The sequence below is a fragment of the Aquarana catesbeiana genome, linkage group LG01 (assembly GCF_042186555.1).
Source record: "Aquarana catesbeiana isolate 2022-GZ linkage group LG01, ASM4218655v1, whole genome shotgun sequence".
In the NCBI taxonomy this organism is placed as follows: Eukaryota; Metazoa; Chordata; class Amphibia; order Anura; family Ranidae; genus Aquarana; species Aquarana catesbeiana.
Genome location: NC_133324.1, coordinates 63676622 through 63697717, shown reverse-complemented (window position 1 = coordinate 63697717; position 21096 = coordinate 63676622). Strand labels below are relative to the sequence as shown.

General features: G+C 47.4%; 1 protein-coding gene across 1 annotated transcript in view; it reads left to right on the top strand.

The window, feature by feature from the left end:
• Positions 1 to 18662, top strand: part of LOC141131788 (acyl-coenzyme A amino acid N-acyltransferase 1-like) — a 55709-nt gene extending 37047 nt beyond the window's left edge. The window contains exon 4 of the mRNA XM_073619454.1: positions 18051 to 18662. Coding sequence (XP_073475555.1) covers positions 18051 to 18647 — 597 coding nt within the window. The 3' untranslated portion in view covers positions 18648 to 18662. The remainder of the gene's footprint in view (positions 1 to 18050) is intronic.
• Positions 18663 to 21096: the final 2434 nt, after the last annotated feature.

Sequence of the window (21096 nt, the reverse complement as noted above, 5' to 3'; positions counted from 1 at the left end):
CGGTGAGGAGCACCCCACTCCCTCATTAAGTACCTCTCATTAGTGTCCACTTGTGTCATGGGTGGAGGCCTCAGAGTTCTCACTTATAGAAGAGTGTATTGCTCTCATGTTTCAGAGAAGCAGGATCTCCCAATCTATGGATAGTGTAGGGGTACTTTGTCGCAGTAAGTGGGCTTAGCACCATATAGCAATATGGTGTGACCAAATCCCCATATTTTTTCATAAATGTTTTTTGAAAATGTTTAGGTGTTTTAAACTAGCCTTGCTGGAGGTAAATGTCTTTTTTGCATGTGTGCGCTGTAATATTTTTGTTCCTAACAGGTTGTGGATAGGGTCTGGCTATCATCTCGTAACCTCCAACTTCGTGTTTCCTCTCTGAAATTCGCACCTCAGTTTATTGGTCCTTTCCGTATTCTTCGCAGGATTAACCCAGGATCTTACGCATTAGACCTTCCTTCTAATATGTGTATTTTGAATGTATTTCATGTCTCCTTTTTAAAACCTTTGGTCTGCAACAGCTTTACCACCTCGGTGCCTCGTCCTCACCCTGTACAGGTTGAGAACCATGAGGAGTATGAAGTACAGGCCATTGTTGACTCCCATAGGTTCCGTGGGCGCATACAGTACCTGGTGCATTGGAAAGGGTACGGTCCAGAGGAACGCTCTTGGGTCTCATCCTTGGACGTACATGCCCCTGTCCTCCTCGTGATTTCTATAGGCATTTTCCCCTCAAGCCTGGTGGCCCTCTGAGGGGGAAGGGTCATTGAAGAGGGGCTGCTGTCAGGGCTGGGCTCAGCCCTTCCTTCTGAAAGCTGGCCACACAGCTGTCGGCTAATTGCCAGCTCCTATCTCTCCACAGTGACTCACCTGTTGATGAGATCCTGCTCATCAGTTCTACCTACTTAAGCCGTCCAGTCCAGATGATCTCTGCCTTCGCCTTGGTCACATCTCTAGAGACGCTCTCCTGTGTTCCTGTTAAAGACTCGCTTGTCTGACATTCCTTCTGGCTCCAGATCCTGCTTGCTGTTCTACTACGCTCATCTCTGGCTCCCTGATGTTTTGGCTTATTTGACTATCCATTCCGGTTCCTGAACTCTGGCTATGTTTTGACTAAGTCTACTCTGGTTACCTTTTTTTTTATTATTATTAAACAAGTGTGATTTACCTTTACTGCTGTCTGTCTGATTCATGGTTTCTGACACTGTCATACAAAGAGGTCCGTCTTGCGTCAGGCCCAGGAGGAAGAGGGCGTGCATGGGCTTCTCAGTTCCTTTTCTCTCCCAGCAACCTACAGGACATGCTAATAACAGGATGTCCGACAGCGGGTAACAGGCCTCTTAGGCCTCGTGGTGGGCGTAGCGTTCTGCGTGGTAGGCCGCGACCTCTCTCTGTCATACAGAGAGGTCTGTTTTGCGTCAGGCCCAGGAGGAAGAGAGCATGCGTGGGCTTCTCAGCTCCTTTTATCATCTCTCCCAGCAACCTTCAGGACACTGCAAGGGTCCCTGGGATTTTGTAGTCTTAGGGTACATGGATGTATAGCAGCAGATTCAAAGAGGACTATACGCCCCATAACTCACTCTGTTGGCACACAGATCACTGGTCACTGGCTACACGAATAATCATGGGGACAAAGTTTAGAACATTGAAAGGTACGAAGCTTTCTGGTAACAGTCCATATCGCTACTTCCTCCCTCCACTTGAAAGTCTTTGGTCCCTAAAGACAGGGTATGACCCAAATCACTTTACTGCATGAGATAGTCAATCATTCGTATACTAAACTAGAGGTTGTAACAGCTTACAAATGGCTTAATGAAGGATCCTCTGATAATAAACTATATAAATTAGCAGAGGAAGAAATCATGTTAAGTTTGACAGGCCAAAAGTAGATCAGTGGCCCACCCAGTAGTGTCAGGGGTGGATCAAGGTCATCCTTCACCAAAGACTTGGTAAAGGAGGCAAGTGCTTGCGGGGGCTGTTGAGCAGTGGGTATGAGTCCAAGGGTATCATAGGTCAACCTCTTTGGGGGACATATTTTCCGTCTCAGCCGAGAGTGCATGTCTTCCACAGAATCAGGTCCCTGTTTTTTCCCCATTGGCTGCATCCAGCTTCTGGCTTAGACTCCACCTCAGTCTCTGGCTCCATTTCAGGTCCTGGTTCAATTACAGGTTCTGATTCTGGTTCAGGTTCGGGTTCTGGTGTTCTCTCTCCTTCATTTCTTTCAGTAAGAGGAAGTGGTGCATCAACCGGAGCAAGTACTTCACTGTGTTCCAGCATGACTTCTTCAGCTTCCAACAGTGGACCAGAGGCTATGGCCTCAGTATAAGGCAGGTGAGGGTCTGTTCCTAAACAGTCTTCTGCTCCAGCTGCAGGGTCTAGAGCAGTGGTTCTTAACTCCGGTCCTCAGGACCCACTAACAGGCCAGTATTACCTTGGGGAGATGCAGACTAGCATACTGCAATCACTGAGTAGCAAATGATATCACCTGTGATGTATTTCAGTTATCTTGCAAACCTGGCCTGTTAGTGGGTCCCAAGGACAGGAGTTGTGAACCACTGGTCTAGAGGATCATCTCCGATAGAATGGACCCACAACCAATCAAAAGGTACTTCTTCTTCATTATTTTCCTCTTCTAGAGATGTGAGAGTACATGGTTTTCTGTTCCAAGACCTCAATGTTGGAGGTTTAGGTGGCTCAGAATAAGGGGCGGAAGGTACCCGCAATAGGTGAGACCAATGCCAAGTCTTTAATGGCTCTGTCTTCCCTTCTGGCCTGATCTGATATACAGGAAGTACAATGTAAGGTTGGGAAAGCCATTGATCCAATGGTTTGTTTTCCTGGCACTCCTAGATTGCGTAACACCCGATTCCCTGGTTGCAGATCTTGAACTCTTACTTTAAGATCAAAATTCCTCTTATTCCTTTGTTCTGACGTGAGAGGCTTCCTTTGCTTTTTCATAGGCTATCTTCAGATTCTTCTTTAGCCTATCAACATAACCCTTGTAAGAGGCTTGAGAAGTATGATCAGCTGAGGTTCCAAAGGCTAGATCCACTGGTAAGCGAGCCTCTCTCTCCCAAACATCAGTCTGTAAGGGGAGTATCCGGTAGCATCATTAGAGGTTCTATTGTAAGCGTGGACTATTGCAGCAATATGGTCTCCCCAATGATGATTCTTCTCTAGTGGGAGGGTTCCCAGCATGTTCAAGAGTGTACGGTTAAACCACTCTGGCTGTGGATCACCTTGAGGGTGGTAAGGGTACTTCTCGATTTCTTTACGTTCAAGAGTTCACAAAGTCTGCGGACTAATCTACTTTCAAAGTCCCGGCCTTGATCTAAGTGTAGATGCTGAGGGAGCCCGTAATGAACAAAACTTGGGGAGAACCTCTGCTGGAATCTAGGATGGAAAAAGACCTGGGGGTCCTAGTAGATAGGCTCAGCAATGGCATGCAATGCAAGCTGCTACTAACAAAGCAAACAGAATATTGCCATGCATTAAAAAGAGGATCAACTCCAGAGCTAAAACTATAATTCTCCTGCTCTTCAAGACTCTGGTCAGGCCACACCTAGAGTATGCTGTCCAGTTCTGGGCACCAGTCCTCAGGAAGGATGTACTGGAAATGGATCGATTACAAAGAAGGGCAACTAAGCTAATAAATAATAGAGGATATTAGTTACGAGGAAAGGTTGCGAGCACTGAACTTGTACTCTCTGGAGAAGAGACGCTTGAGAGGGGATATGATTTCAATTGATAAATACCGTACTGGTGACCCCACAATTGGGGTCAAACTTTTTCTTGAAGTTTAAAAAGACACGTGGCCACTCATTAAAATTAGAAGAAAAAAAGTTTAACCTTAAACTACATAGAGGGTTCTTTACTCTAAGTGCGACAAGGATGTGGAATTCCCTTCCACAGGCAGTGGTCTCAGTGGGGAGCATAGATAGTTTCAAAAAACTTAGATAAGCACTTGAACGACCGCAACATACAGGGATATACAAGGTAATACTGACATATCACGCACATAGGTTGGACCTCACCTACTATGTAACTACTCTACTAAAGTCTTGGCCGCTGTGCTGGCTTTTTGATCCCTGGTGGGGAAGGCCTGGACATATCGGGTGAAATGATCTGTCACATCCAGGACATTACTCCTCCCACTCAGTTCAGGTTCCAGACACAGGAAATCAATGCACACCAACTCCATAGGTCCCTGACTTCGTAAGTTACCCATTGGGGCGGCCCTGCCTGGTAGAGTCTTCCTCTGGATACATCTGCCGCAGGAGCGATAGTAACTTTCCACTTCCTTCCTCATGTTTGGCCAATAGAACCGGTCCTTGACTAGTTTGAAAGTTCTATCTAGGCCTAAATGGCCATGGTCATCATGAAGTGTGGTTAGCACAGTCAAACGATGTTTTTCCGGAAGGAACAGCTGGCTTACACCTTCGGCCTCTTCGATACAGGATACCCTCTTCTATTTTCATTCAATCCCATTCTTTATGAATAACCTTGGTGCCCTTAATGGGACTATCCATCAGTATCCAAGGGTCTTTAGTCGATAGTGACTTAATTATCAGGTTTCCTAGATCTTCCCGCTGGTCTCTCCTCGTATCCTCCTTATTCAGCTGAGGCAATTCATGGTTGCGTACTTGGGTTAGGTTGCAATGTTTCGGTACTCCCCCAGGAGTGACCCCCACAGCTTCAGCCCCTATTGCCCCCCTGTGCTTATACTCCACCCCTTTGCACAATGCTTGTATTCCTTCGGGAGGTAAATGAACCCAACTTCTTTGATCATTATGGGTGAAGAGTGGTCTTTGGGAAAGAGCATCAGCGTCTCTATTTCCCACTCCTGGCCGATATTTCAAACTGAATTGGAACTAAGAGAGGCTAGCCACTGATGCCCAGTGGCATCCAGCTTGGCAGAGGATAACAAATAGGTCAGGGGATTGTTATTCGTTTTCACCACAAAGGTGGCTCCATACAGGTAGATGCAAAGTTTGTCTACTACAGCCCACTTGAGGGACCAGGAACTCCAACTTGGGCACCGGATAATTCTTCTTGGGGGAGTAAGCCTGCGACTCACACATGCTACTGGGCGGAGCTTCCCTTTTGATTCTTAATACAACACTCCCCCAAGGCTTCGAGGGGTCAGCGTAGGCCAGCACCGGAGCTTTGACCATACTCCACTTCAGCCTCTCAAAGGACTTCTCACACTTCACGGTCCACTGGTCCTGGATAGATTCCTTCGGCTTTCTGCCTCCTCCTTTCGGGGTTTTCTGTTGCTTCTGTAACATCTCGTTCAATGGCTGAGCAATCTGAGAGAAGTTCTTCACAAACAGTCTGTAGTAAGAACAGAAACCCAAAAGCGATCTCAACTCGGTGACAGTGGTGGGCCAGGGCCAAGAAGCAACCGCCTGCAGTTTTTGAGGGTCAGTGGCTATCCCTTCTGCGCATACAACATGCTCTATGTAGGTGACAGAGGTCTGGTAGAATTGGCTCTTCTCCAATGACAGCTTCAACCCCTCTTTGTGTAGTCACTGGAAAACCTTCTCCAATCGGGCCTCGTGCTCTTCCAAAGTTCGACCAAACAAAATGTCATCAAGATAAACCAGTACTTCTACCAGGTTCATATCATCCTGTCAGAAAAGAGCCTGTCAACATCGGAAGGTTCCTGTGCGTTTGCGCGGCGGAGCCGCGCTTCGGCGCATGCGCGTTAGCAAAGTAGCGGCACACACGGGTTCACTACACGGCGTAACGGCGTAATGGCGTACGAACGTTCGCTCGTCAGCGCCACGCCCCCTTTCTGGCCTATATAAGGACTGACTTGTGCCCTGTTTAATTGCTGGTTTGTCTTTCAGCTTCCAGTGTTCCGTTCCTGATTCCTGCTTCTTGTGTTTACCTGTTTGACCCGGATTTGCCTGACCTACCTTGTCTCTCTCCAGCATTTTGACCTCGGCTTGTTTAAAGGACTTTCCCACGATCTGCTTCCAGTGTTTGACCCTCTGCCTGTCTCCGGATTCTCCTGCCTTCTCGTGTATGACCCCGGCTTGTTTAAACGGACTTCTCTGCTGACATCTCCAATCCCCTACCTCTGGCTTGCCTTCAGGATTCCTCTACTTACCATCTGCTGTGTTTGACCCTCGGCCTGCTTCAAGGACTTCCTCATCTACCAGTCTCCAGTATTAAGTTATCGGTCTGCATCATAGACTCTCCACTACTGGGTTCTCAGTGCCTGATCTCCTGCACTTATCCCAGCTCCCATTGTGTTTGCGGGTTAGAACCCCGGCCGGGTCTTCTTCTCCAGCTCTGGGTCAGAGCCACCGTTGCTCTCATCTCTGCGTGACTGAAGTCCTCCTCTCAAGAAGCTTCCTGCCTGCAGGCGACCCGTGCCTCTCTGTGCCCTACACCCTCTGTACCACTACCAGGGGTGTGGTGCGCTTAGCCGCAAGGGAAGCCACTCCCAGCATCTCGGCCTCGGTGAGTACCCGTGATAGTACAAACCAGCCATGTCTGAGGCCGACAGAGTGGGTTCCCCTCTCGAAGCTCTATGCCAGCAGGTAACGACCCTTACGCAAGCAGTCCAGAGGCTACAAGATGGCTATTTCCAACTAGAAGGTCGTCTCCAGCACCTAATCTTATCTCCCGGGGATGCAACTTCCACATCCCCCAGTGGGGCCAGCTCTTCACAAGATCACTCCAGCACAGCTCCTGCAGTTGTTATGACTCTCCCAGAACCTAGGGTGCCCACACCCGAACGATTTTCCGGAAATCGGAAGAGGTTTAGAGCATTTAAAAACGCCTGCTTGTTATACCTGGCTCTCCAACCTAAGACTTTCAGCTCTGAGACAGTAAAAGTAGGGTTCATCATTTCCTTGTTGTCCGAAGAACCCCAAGCTTGGGCTCACAACCTCCTGGAGCAGAAAAGTCCCTTACTAAACTCCGTGGAAACCTTCTTTGAATCTATGGGAAGATTATATGATGATCCCCAACGCATAGCCACGGCCGAGTCCATCTTACATACCTTAGTCCAGGGAAAAAGACCGGTGGAGGACTATACGGTCGAATTTCGGAAATGGTCAGGGGACACTGGATGGAATGAGGCGGCTCTCAAATACCAGTACCGCCAGGGACTCTCAGAGACTCTCAAAGACGAATTGGCACGTGTGGATTCTCCTTCCACCCTGGAGGAGTTGATCCAGCTAGCCATAAAACTAGACCGACGTCTACGGGAACGACGTTCTGAACGTCTTCAATCTCCTCGGCCTACATGGATGCTACCCAGGGTCCCCACAGGTCATCCTCTTCCTGCAGTCCCTTCCTCCTCTACCTTGGAGAGCGAGCCAATGCAACTGGGACTGATCCGGGCTCCACTTACACCTGATGAGAAACAACGCCGGCGGGAGGCCAATCTCTGCCTATACTGTGGAGGGTCAGGCCACTTTTTGCGCAACTGTCCTATAAGACCCAGTAAGTCCCAATTACAAACAGCTATGAACTTTCAAGTCAATGGTTCAAGTACAACTCATCTTGTCCTTCCTGTCTCCCTACAGGTGGCAGGCGAGGAGATCCGGCTACCAGCCATTATTGATTCTGGCGCCTGCAGCTGCTTCCTGGATACATCCCTATCTCGAAGTTTACGCATCCCTCTGCAAAATAAAAGACAAAGGCTCCAAATCCACCTGGCCGATGGATCATCCCCCTGTTCCGGGCCTGTTACCCAAGAAACTAAACCCATTCTCACCATCACAGATTCAGGACATCAAGAATTTCTGTGCTTTGACATCATCTGCTCCCCCATGTTCCCTATCATCCTGGGACTTCCATGGCTGCAAGCTCACAACCCCCATATCAATTGGAGTGAGAAGAAGATCTCCTTCTCTTCGGCTTACTGCTCCCAGCACTGCTTCACCTCTGGTCCTGTCTGCACAGCTTCCTGTCTAACTGTCCAGCCAGTTCCTGATCACCTTCAGCACGTCCCTGCAGCCTACCATGAATTCATGGACATTTTTGACAAAAGGAGAGCTGACAGTTTGCCTCCTCACCGACCATACGACTGTCCCATTGATCTCTTACCTGGTTCAGAGATTCCTTTTGGTCGTATATTCCCTCTATCAGAAAAGGAGTTGGAGGCTCTGCGGTCCTACATCAACGAAAACCTTGAAAAGGGATTCATTCGTCCTTCCTCTTCTCCGGCTGGAGCAGGGATTTTCTTCGTTGAAAAAAAAGATGGTACTTTAAGGCCTTGTGTGGACTACAGGGAGATCAACAAGATCACCATCAAGAACCGTTATCCACTTCCCCTCATCCCAGAACTGTTCCAACGGTTTCGAACCGCACAAGTTTTCTCTAAACTTGACCTAAGGGGCGCCTACAACTTGGTGCGGATACGCCCAGGGGATGAGTGGAAAACGGCTTTTAGGTCTAGGTTCGGACATTTTGAATATCTAGTGATGCCATTTGGTCTGTGCAATGCCCCAGCTACATTCCAACACCTAGTAAATGATATTTTTCGTGAATACTTAGATGACTTTGTGATTGTTTACCTTGACGATATTCTGATTTTCTCTACAACCATTGAGCAACACCAGGTCCATGTGAAGAAGGTACTCACGATCCTCAGGAAGCACGGACTTTACCTAAAGGGAGAGAAATGCGAATTTGAAAAAACAGTAGTCCAATTCCTAGGGTTCATTATCTCCACTGAAGGGGTCTCAATGGATCCTCAGAAAGTGAAGTCTATCCAAGAATGACCAGCCCCTACAGACAAAAAGGGGGTCCAACGATTTGTGGGCTTTGCCAACTTTTATCGCAGGTTCATAAAAGGATTTTCATCGATCATTTCTCCCATAACCCAACTGACTCGCCAGCAAAGTCGATTCCAGTGGTCCTCAGAAACTCAGGAAGCATTTGATAAACTGAAGAATCTATTTACTTCTGCCCCGGTACTACTGCATCCAGACCCCGCTTTTCCCTATGTGTTGTAAGTAGACGCCTCAGAATCCGCTTTAGGAGCAATTCTATCCCAAAGACGAGGCCAGAAGGCCCTTCTTCATCCTGTGGCATTTGCCTCCCGGAAACTGTCCCCGCCGGAAAGGAACTATGACGTGGGGGAGCGTGAACTACTGGCCATCAAATTTGCTCTTGAGGAGTGGAGATATCTTTTGGAGGGCGCTTCTCACCCCATTATGATCTTCACAGATCACAAGAACCTGGAGTACCTCAGAACAGCAAAACGCCTCAGACCCCGGCAAGCCCGCTGGGCCTTGTTCTTCTCCAGGTTCAACTTTCACATTTCCTATCGGCCTGGTTCCAAGAATGGGAAAGCGGACGCCCTATCTCGAATGTTCCCAGAAACCTCTCAAACAGCAGAACCTGGTACTATTCTATCCTCACAGAATTTTCTTTGTTCAATCTAGCCAGATCTAAGAACTGCCATTGAACAGGCCTCCAGCCAATGCTTAAACCCTGAAGTACCCACACTGAGGAAACAGGATGGTTTACTATGGGCCCAAAACAAAATATTTGTTCCAGCGCAAGTAAGACCCTTGGTACTAAAGACATTTCATGATAACAAATTTGCAGGACATTTCGGGGTACAAAAGACCTCGGAACTAATACATCGTTCCTTCTGGTGGCCAGGGTGGAGTCAGGACTGTAAGAACTACGTAAACTCTTGTATTATTTGCCAGCGCAGCAAGGGATCCAATGCAAAAGCCTGGGGTCTATTAAGACCATTACCCATTCCAGAGCAACCCTGGAAGGAAGTGGCTATGGACTTTATCGTTGACCTACCACCTGCTGAAGGATTCTCCACCATTCTGGTAGTGGTCGACCGCCTTTCAAAAATGGCCCACTTCTTACCCATGAAGGGCACACCCTCTGCCTCAGATACCGCGGATATATTCATCAAGGAAGTGGTTAGGCTACATGGAGTACCCGTTAGCATTGTGTCTGACAGAGGAGTCCAGTTCACCTCAAAATTTTGGAGAGACCTTTGTAAATCCCTGGAAATCAAGGTATGCCTATCCTCAGCATATCATCCTCAAAGTAATAGCCAAACAGAGAGGACGAACCAAACGCTGGAACAATATCTGCGCTGTTTCTGCTCGTGCTCTCAAGACAACTGGGTTTCACTCCTCCCCTGTGCAGAATTTGCCTATAATAATTCCATACATACAGCAACCAATCAAACTCCTTTCTGGGCTAATTATGGATTTCACCCCTCTTTTTTGCCTAATTCTTTTTCAGAAGTATCAGTTCCCGCGGTGCAAGACCGAATAAATTCCATTCAAGCCAATTTTCAAATAATTCAGGAAACTATGAAGAAGGCTCAGGACAGCTACAAGAAATACTATGACAGGGGGAGGAGGAGCAACCCAATTTTTAAGATTGGGGATGAAGTCTGGCTATCCGCAACAAACCTCAAACTTTCTTGTCCTTCACGCAAATTAGGCCCAAGGTTTATTGGTCCCTTCAAGATAAAGAGAGTAGTGAACCCCGTGGCCTTTGAACTCTCTTTACCCAGCTCTTACAGAATTCATCCTGTCTTCCATACTTCCCTTTTGAAACCAGTAACTCCCAGTTCTTTTCCAGGAAGGGAGAAGTTGCCACCTCCTCCAATTAATATTGAAGGCGAAGATGAATTCGAGGTTGAGGCTATAATGGACTGTAGAAGGAGGGGGGGTCATATCCAGTACCTGGTCAAGTGGAAGGGGTACCCCCCAGAAGATAATTCTTGGGAACCCTCCTCCAATATACACGCCCCACGGTTAATACAAACATTCCACAAGAAATATCCGGGAGTACTGGCCAGATTGGGCACCCGGAGGTTGCCCTTTGGGGGGGGGCACTGTCAGAAAAGAGCCTGTCAACATCGGAAGGTTCCTGTGCGTTTGCGCGGCGGAGCCGCGCTTCGGCGCATGCGCGTTAGCAAAGTAGCGGCACACACGGGTTCACTACACGGCGTAACGGCGTAATGGCGTACGAACGTTCGCTCGTCAGCGTCACGCCCCCTTTCTGGCCTATATAAGGACTGACTTGTGCCCTGTTTAATTGCTGGTTTGTCTTTCAGCTTCCAGTGTTCCGTTCCTGATTCCTGCTTCTTGTGTTTACCTGTTTTGACCCGGATTTGCCTGACCTACCTTGTCTCTCTCCAGCATTTTGACCTCGGCTTGTTTAAAGGACTTTCCCACGATCTGCTTCCAGTGTTTGACCCTCTGCCTGTCTCCGGATTCTCCTGCCTTCTCGTGTATGACCCCGGCTTGTTTAAACGGACTTCTCTGCTGACATCTCCAATCCCCTACCTCTGGCTTGCCTTCAGGATTCCTCTACTTACCATCTGCTGTGTTTGACCCTCGGCCTGCTTCAAGGACTTCCTCATCTACCAGTCTCCAGTATTAAGTTATCGGTCTGCATCATAGACTCTCCACTACTGGGTTCTCAGTGCCTGATCTCCTGCACTTATCCCAGCTCCCATTGTGTTTGCGGGTTAGAACCCCGGCCGGGTCTTCTTCTCCAGCTCTGGGTCAGAGCCACCGTTGCTCTCATCTCTGCGTGACTGAAGTCCTCCTCTCAAGAAGCTTCCTGCCTGCAGGCGACCCGTGCCTCTCTGTGCCCTACACCCTCTGTACCACTACCAGGGGTGTGGTGCGCTTAGCCGCAAGGGAAGCCACTCCCAGCATCTCGGCCTCGGTGAGTACCCGTGATACATCCACTGTATTCTCCATCAGTAGCTGGAACGTAGCAGGAGCCCCGTTCAGTCCCTGAGGCATCCGATCAAACTCGAAGAATCCCAGTGGGCTATTGAAGGCAGTCTTCTCCCGATCTTCTGGGTGCATAGGGATTTGGTAGTACCCACTCTTTAAATGCAACACACTGAACCATTTGGCCTCGGATAAGCACTGCAAGGCTTCTTCTATTCGATTCAAGGTTCAATAATCGATGCACATCTGGAGAGACCTATTCTTCTTTCCCACCACCACAATTGGGGAAGCGTAAGGGCTTCGTGACTCTTTAATCACTCCTGACCTTTTCAGTTCAGCTAGTTGTTCCCGAAGGTATTCCAAATCACATAAGGGGACCTGTCTTGCCCTTTCTCGGAATGGCTTATCCTAAGTCAATCAAATATGATGCTGAGCACTCTTAGCACAGCCCACATCAAAGTCATTTTTCGAGAGCATCTTCTCCCACTGATCTATCTGAGCTTTAACCCTTCATTCCCAAAAGGGGGAGGCTTGGGCAGTGAGCAGTGGTGTCTCTTCCATCTCCCACTTGGACTGTCTCATTCTTCTCTTCCGGGGTAGCAGCACTCACTTTCCTGATCACCATTCGAAGCTTTAGGCTGATTGGTTGACTAGTGACGTTACGCACACTAACAGGAACTTGCCCCCCACTCCGGAACAGAGCCCGAGTGGGTATAATTTCGGGAAATAACTCTATCCCAACTTCCTCCTCTGTGGGATCAGCTTCTACCACCACGTACGGACCACCACCCGGTTGGCCCCAGGACATCTTGAACAGTGGCTTTGAGACAGGATGTCTCTCCAGGCTGCAGCACCCTTTCTTGAGTGTCTAGAGTGTCTAGTGTCACAACCTCCCCACTCCTTCGGCGGGTGCCTTTTTTTCTAGCAATACCCTCAAAGGCTTCCCTCAACTGAGGATGGATTTTTCCAAGGGGCACCTCCTATGGCCAAGAGGGTGAGTAGTCTTCTCACTAAATTGGTATTAGTTCCTATCTGCAAAGAATTTCTGCCGGCTCCAGGCGGTCGAGGGCATACAACTGCTAATGTGTTGAATGTCTCTGGCCTTCCAGCTTAAACAGAGTCGAAGGTTATCTTGATTAGGTATTTAACCATCGTAAGGGCACTTCTGATTTCCAATTCCCCAAATTTCCAGCTCGTCGAGTTTACACAAGGGGATGGGTTTCAAGTACTTATGGTAGAAGTCTTGATACAGCAGCGTTACTTGAGCTCTAGTATCCAATAGTGCTTGCGTATAGATGCCCTCCACTTGGACTGATACTATAGCGGAAGGCCCCACTAAGTTATTTGGTAGGTTCCCTCCAGGTGCCTTTTTAAGGCATGTGCTCTAACAGGCCTCCTTGGAGGCGGTGTTTGAGATTTAACTGCTTGTTTTGTGAGGTGTGCATTGATTTCCTGTCCCCTTCTCCTATTTTCTGGGGATTTTAATTTGGGGTCGTGCTTGAGCACTGGCAAGTGCAAGAGGATTGATGGCTTGAGTCCTCCCCTCTTGTTTTTCTTCCAATTTCTTTTCTTGTCCTTGGAGCACAGCCTTTCCTTGGGACGACCAACTAGCTCCCTCATTGAGGTCCCTTGAAGTTTCTCGACGGCTTGGGGAAAAGGAGACCCCATATAATCACCTAGTTGATGTTTCAGTTAACTACATATGTGGCCACACTTGGATAGATGTAATCTAGACCGCCTATGATATTCTAATGAGAGAGCTAATCTCCCGCCGATATGGATATGGAGAGAGAGAGAGAGAGAGAGAGATAAGTAATGGCAATAGAGTTCCAGATCTGTTATTCTTTGCTGGCTAGTGCTTGTTAACTTTAATCCGTTTGGTTATAGATGAAACAATAGGTTCCGAGTGGTGAAGGCCTAAGGCATCTGAGCACAGTGTTCCAGCAATGCAGTAAAGTGTCCTTGGGTAGAAATGTGAGTGTGTGTATGGTGTTCTGTACTGGTTGTAGTGAATAGATAAAGGTTGAGCAGCTTGCTCTCTCATCAACCCAAATGGATCCAAGGTCTTCTAGACAGGAACACAAATCGCATCACTCCTGCAACTGATCCCCTGTCTTGGCCTTCTGTAGTGACTTTACCCACATGTCCGCACCAATGGGTAGGCGCTGTAAGTGATGCTAATAACAGGATGTCCGACAGCGGATAACAGGAGTAGGCCTCTTAGACCTCGTGGTGGGAGTAACGTTCCCCGTGGTAGGCTGCGATCTCTCTCTGTCATACAGAAAGGTCCGTCTTGCATCAGGCCCAGGAGGAAGAGGGCGTGCGCGGGCTTCTCAGCTCCTTTTCTCTCCCAGCAACCTTCAGGACATGCTAATAACAGGATGTCCGACAGTGGGTAACAGGAGTAGGCCTCTTAGGCCTCGTGGGTGGTGTAGCGTTCTGCGTGGTAGGCACACAAATCGCATCACTCCTGCAACGGATCCCCTGTCTTGGCCTTCTGTAGTGACTTTACCCACATGTCCGCACCAATGGGTAGGCGCTGTAAGTGATGCTAATAACAGGATGTCCGACAGTGGGTATCAGGAGTAGGCCTCTTAGGCCTCATGGTGGGAGTAGCGTTCCGCGTGGTAGGCCGCGATCTCTCTCTGTCATACAGAGAGGTCTGTCTTGTGTCAGGCCCAGGAGGAAGATAGCATGCGTGGGCTTCTCAGCTCCTTTTATCATCTCTCCCAGCAACCTTCAGGACACTGCAAGGGTCCCTGGGATTTGTAGTCTTGGGGTATATGGATACATAGCAGCAGATTCAAAGAGGACTATACGCCCCATAACTCTCTGTTGGCACACAGATCACTGGTCACTGGCTGCACGAATAATCACAGGGACAAACAAAGTTTAGAACACTGAATGGTACGAAGCTTTCTGGTAACAGTCCATATCACTACATCTGTTTCATTGATGCGTAAAATTGCCTTTAGCAAAGTTTAGATGAACTCCAAGCAAATATAAAACTGCATAATGCAATGCCACGTGTATTTTTATTGTGAAGCTAGTGTAAGTACCTGAAACTTTCTTGATATCGGCTTCCTGTGATTCCCTGTATAGTGGCACTGTGACTGAACAAGTGAGAAGCAGCAATAATAGGCAATCAGGCGCTGCTGCATATACTGTATATGTGAATCAGGCTGGTAGGAAAGGTGAGCAGAGCTGATCAGTGTGTTTCTCCTCCTTCACTGTCCAGTCAGCAGGTTGTGGGCGGTGTGGTGACACCACTGTATTCCTTAAAGGCTAACCTCTATCTGTTGCACCGTGTTACATGTTATACCCTTATTTAGGCTCCATCCGTAGAGACATGGCATTCAGTCACAAAGATTTATGAATGAACTACAAGTCCATAGTTGCCAACATTTCAAAAAAGTTTCCAGGGACACTTTTTCTGCTCTGTAATCAGCAAGACCTGTACTGTCTTGGAGAATGTACTTTAATTTGGGGTTGCGCATTCATCTACGGTAAAGTGGGCATTGTTCTACATGATGCATATTAACCTATTATTACAGGCTTATACAGTGTCTCACAAAAGTGAGTACACCCCTTACATTTTTGTAAATATTTTATTATATCTTTTCATGTGACAACACTGAAGAAATTACACTTTGCTACAATATAAAGTAGTGAGTGTACAGCTTGTATAACAGTGTAAATTTGCTGTCCCCTCAAAATAACTCACACAGCCCTTAATGTCTAAACCGCTGGCAACAAAAGGGAGTACATCCCTAAGTGAAAATGTCCAAATCGGGCCCAATTAGATATTTTCCCTCCCTGGTGTCATGTGAATCGTTAGTGTTACAAGGTCTCAGGTGTCAATGGGGAGCAGGTGTGTTTAAATTTGGTGTTCTCACTCTCTCATACTGGTCACTGAAAGTTCAAAATGGTACCTAATGTCAAAGAACTCTCTGAGGATCTGAAAAAAAGAGTTGTTGCTCTACATAAAGATGGCCTAGGCTATAAGAAGATTGCCAAGACCCTGAAACTGAGCTGCAGCACGATGGCCAAGACCATACAGCAGTTTAACAGGACAGGTTCCACTCAAAACAGGTCTCGCCATGGTCGACCAAAGAAGTTGTGTGCATGTGCTCAGCGTCATATCCAGTGGTTGTCTTTGGGAAATAGATGTATGAGTCCTGCCAGCATTGCTGCAGAGGTGAAGGGGTGGGGGATCAGCCTGTCAGTGCTCAGACCATACGTCGCACACTGCATCAAATTGGTCTGCATGGCTGTTGTCCCAGAAGGAAGCCTCTTCTAAAGATGAGGACAAAGTACAGGGGGGCATCGGGGCACAGTACTGTGGGTCAGGAGGGCAAAGTACAGGGGAGCACCAGGAACCATGTACTGGGTTTAGGAGGGTAAATTACAGTGGGGCAAAAGGTCACAATACTGGGAGGTCAGGAGGGCAAATTACAGTGGAGCAGTAGTCTATGGAACAGAAGCTGTTTCCTCCACATGCAGAGTTGCACAGGGAGCTTGCCGTGACAGATCCTTGATAAGCCCAGTCTTAAGTAGTCAGCCACCTCCCCTCAGGTATCTGAATGGTAAAACAAGGCGCACTAAAGCAGGGATTGCAGGGGCCGATATTTGCTTTGAGTCTCACTGTCTCTGTCCTCTGTCTGTGACCCTACATGTTCCCGTCTTGCCAACGTGTGCCCCTTTTTTTGAGTGGAGTACAGCTGATGTTTTGATGACTAGTTAATCTGGAGCAACTATCCGCAGCTACTGATTTAACATTGTTTGGCAATACAAGACTTCTATTGCCCCATTATTGAGGCCCTGATGTGAGGTGAGCTTACGCCCATGGGGGTTTCTTGGTGATCTCACGTGGAAGTTTCCTGATATCACTTTATATTGGAGAATTTTGGACTTTCTACACTATGAATTATGGAAACGTTTCACGATTTTCATGTGTTTTAAAGTATATTTATTCGCACAAATTTGCTATTGATATATTATGTTATTTAAAGTTGTGTGTTTATTATCTTGAGGCTGATAGCACAGCACCAATTGACACATTTTGAATATACACACTGGATGTGCTTGCAGCTGATATATTTTCTTGTAGCATAAACTAGCGTAAACTAGCTTTCACATAATTACTATTTTTATGTATTTACTTAACAGTTTTTGTTATTTTTACATTTTTTAATTTTTTTGTACAGCCCTGTTGGGGGGCTTTGGAGGGATATTATCATACCCTGGATGTCTCTCTTTTGAGACAGAGAGAGTTGTTAGTCCCTTTCTCTACAGCCTCAGCTGCACTGCAAATGAATGAATAGAAGCACTACAGAGGCTCCTATTCATTCACAAACTGAAACATAGTAGACACAGCTTACTATGCTTCAATAAGAAATGAGCATCGTAGCGATCGGTACCGATCACTTAGTGTGTTCATTCAGGAAGGGGCTGGTAAACTGCCCCCCGCCCACTCCATCCCGAACACTGCAATAATCTCCCGCTCCAGCTGCAGGAGGGGGGGGGAGCCAGCCAACAGCGCTGGGGGGTTGAAAGGGGGGGGCACACAGCAGAGGATCAGTGCTGCTGGAGACTCAAGTACAGGAAGGGGGGGTTTGAACAGCAGTGGGGGCTTTTATTTACTGAGTTTGATGCTCCTGTGGCTCCCCTGCAGCAGCTGTAGGCAGCATGAGGGGAGAGGAGGAGAAGTCGTTAGCAGAAGATCCACAAGGGGATCGGTGCTACGGAGGGGATATCAGAGCTGGGGGGGCAGTAAAGAGCGGCGGAGGTGGGGGGTGAGATGTTGTAGAGGGCCAGGAGAGATGCAAGGAGAGGCAGAGTGGAGGGATGGTGTATCAGCTGGGAGTTAGAGCAGACATGGTTGCTGCTATGGACAGGGCCATCACAGGACAGCCTACTAAAAAGCATGACTATCCTGGCAAATCGGGGACAGTTGGCAAGTATGCAAGTCCAGTGTTCCACTGCAGCAGATGGACTTGTAGTTCTTAGTGAAATACAAGTATGGTAATCAGCGCACACATAGTCTTCTGACACTCTCTGCAACTCTCCAACTGAAAGCCCATACCTTGGTACGGCAGGGAATTAGAGGAAGAGTTTGCAGGAGCCTGACATTGCACCCACAATCCACTGATTTATTCAATCCACTGCAAAAACTTTGCTTTTATCTTCATCACAGAAAATGGTATCACCCCCCCCCCCCCCCCCCCCAATCAGAAGAATAGCTGGATAGAATCAGAAGTCCTTTGGCAGATAGGACAGCTCATATATGTATAGTTTATGTGCATTTAGCTGTTCAGCTTTAACAAACATTAACCTTTGTTACTAAATGTCATTCAGGTGTGCGGAAGTGGAGTTGGAGTCATAGGTGTGAGCAAAGGAGCTGAAATAGCTCTAGCCATGGCGTCTTATATACCACAGATTGCTGCTACAGTGTGCATCAATGGAACCATGGCAATTACCGGCAGCACCATCAGTTACGGGGACCTTATGCTGCCTGGAATTCCATACCAAGGAGAGAGGTCACTTATAACACCCTCTGAAGTTTTTATTGTATCTCTCTCAGTCGGAGACCCAACAAAACCAGAAAACCAGGCCAGTGTACTTCCAGTGGAAAAGGCCAAAGGTCCCATCCTCTTCCTGGTGGGAGAAAATGATCAGTTCTATGAAAGCTTACATTTTGCTAGATTGTCATCAGCCAGAGCAAAAAAGTGGGGCAAGATGGACGTGTACATAGAGAGTTATCCTGGAGCTGGACACCTCCTAGAACCTCCGTGTTCTCCTTTCTGCCCTGTATCAAGAGTATCTTCATCACCATATCCGATACTGTGGGGAGGAGAACTTGTCTCACACTGCCAGGCTCAGGAAATCAGCTGGCCAATAATACAGGACTTCTTACGTAAAAATATTCCATGTTCTAAGAAGAATAAATTGTAAAACGACTGGTCATGAAAATAAAATAAAAATAAAAAATTTGCATGGTTTTTATACTTTCCTCAACAGGGATTGATTGGCAGCTGTGGGGCATTGGATCAACTGAAATATAATGCTGGTCATGCATGCGTTTGTATCTTAATAACCAAATGATAGTGGTGATGTTTTTAGTTGTGTGTCCTCCCAACCGGAAGTTTGGGGAAATGGCACTTTTGAACAGAGCAAGCAGCTTAAAGGCATTGAAAAGGTGCTAAACTGATGTATTTTTAACACACAAAAAACAATTAGCCCTCATATACACTAGAAAGCTAAAAACTAATGTAAAAACTTCAGATAAACGCTAATGTTTTTGCCTGCGTTTAGGCTAGTATGTAAGCTATGTTTAGTAGCTGCAGGTTAAGGAGCAGGGCTGCATGTTTTTGCCTGCGTTTAGGCTAGTATGTAAGCTATGTTTGGTAGCTGCAGGTTAAGGAGCAGGGCTGCCGGTGTCCTTAACAACCAGTGAATAGCTGGTTGTTAAGGAGTGAGCCAGGAAGCCGGCCGTTGCGTCCTTAACAATGGCCCTTTGGGTCTGGTATGGATTTTAAGGGGAACCCCACCCCAAATTTATACCAGACCCTTTTTTGAGCATGCAGCCTTGCATGCCAAAAAAGGGGGGGGCGAGCACCCCCACCCCACCCCCCCTTTTGAACCAGGTCACATGCCCTCAACATGGGGAGGGGGGGATGCTTTGGGGCGGTGGGGGGCTCTGCCGAGTAAATACATAGCCAACATGTCAAACCTTAAAAATGCATGCGCCCGCAGTGGTTCTCAACCTTAGTCCTCAAGTACCCCCAACGGGCCATGTTTTGGGAACTTCACGTAGATAAAGTAGCTCTTATCAATACCATGTTATTGATATTGATTTAAAGCAGCTGTGCAAAGTAAAGGAAAACCTGGAACCATGGCCTGTTGGGGTTACTTGAGGACTGAGGTTGAGAACCACTGGTTTAGAGTTTACCGTGAATAATGGGCCTCGAATTATTGATCTCTCCCTGGCATGTGTGGTGATATGTAACATGTGTAGCACAATCAAAGTTTTTGCATGTGGGCGATACGAAATGTGAATTTACATTTGTACTTTTGTGTATGTGGAGGGGGTGGGGTGTAACTTTAAAGACTTCACACATTTTTGAAAATCTTTTTTTTTTTTTTGCTAGACTTTTTTTTTCATCATATCGGGGACAAAAAAAAATCCCCTATGTCATTTTTTTTGGCGACAGCCTTTAGAGATCTGGGATCTAAAGGACCCCTGATGTTTTACTTGCCCTCCAATTAATCTAATGGAGTACAGATCACACTAATTTAGTGTATGACTCATGGTAGTTGTGTGAGTCTGTACTTGGGTAGGGTTATTGCAGGTCAGGCTGGATGGCTCTACAGGGCATATCTCTTGTACCTCCCCCTGCATCTAGAGGCTTGGAGAAGCTTCTGTAAGTTAGTGTGCGGAGGTCCTGATCTGCATACTTGAGGGAATCTGGCCAATCCCCAGGCAGAAGGCCCTGGCAGGGTAGCTGGGACAGCACTTAAATATGGGGAGACTGACCAGCAGGGAAGGGGTTGAAGATAGTGTTGAGGTTGCTGTCATGAGGCCTGGGGGAGGACCACGGGGCTGGGGGGCTTTGCCTCCAGGCTGGGAGCTAAGGAAAGGAAAAAGAGAGAGCCTAAGAGAGGAACCTCCATTACCTTTGGGTCTTGTGCAGAAGACATCCGGGCTGGCAGGGGAAGATCTGGACAGTTTAGGGCCAGAACAGAAGTCTTGCCCAGTGCAGCAGGGAGCAAAGAACAGTGTGAGTACCTCAGTATACCCAGGGGCATACAAGAGGAGAGACTGCCAGACCTAGCATTCTTTCCAGGAACAGCGTTGTGCTAAATCCCGATCCCTTATCCTGGGGCGTTCTTCAGAGTGGGCTGGTAGTCGAGGCAGCCAGGTGGGCTGGTAATATCTGCAAGTGTCAGAACTGTGTGAGGTTCTACTAATGCCATAAAGGGCAGGGATGTTGTATCATATCTGTGATGGTGGGCAAAGTGCCTACCAATGGGATTTTCAAGATTACCACCCTTTATGTCGTTAACGTGGTCACGGATTCTCTCCCAAAACATTCTTTTAGTTTTTCCCATATAGAAAGACTGGCAACCACACATGAGAAAGTATATAAGGTCCTGTGTTCTATAAGGTCCTAATAGCTTCCATATGTACATCACATGAGATACTAAAGAGGTGTACCCACTTATTAACCCTTCTAAATTCATAGCAAGCTCTCATAAAAAAGGGGATTCTTAGTTCACATAATACTGCAATACATGTTCAAGCTGGCCAACTGCATCAAAGTAATCCCCCTCTGGCCAGTCCCTACTCTATCCTGCATATTACAACCTAATATTTGTTAAAATGAAGTACTCTTAAGAGCGT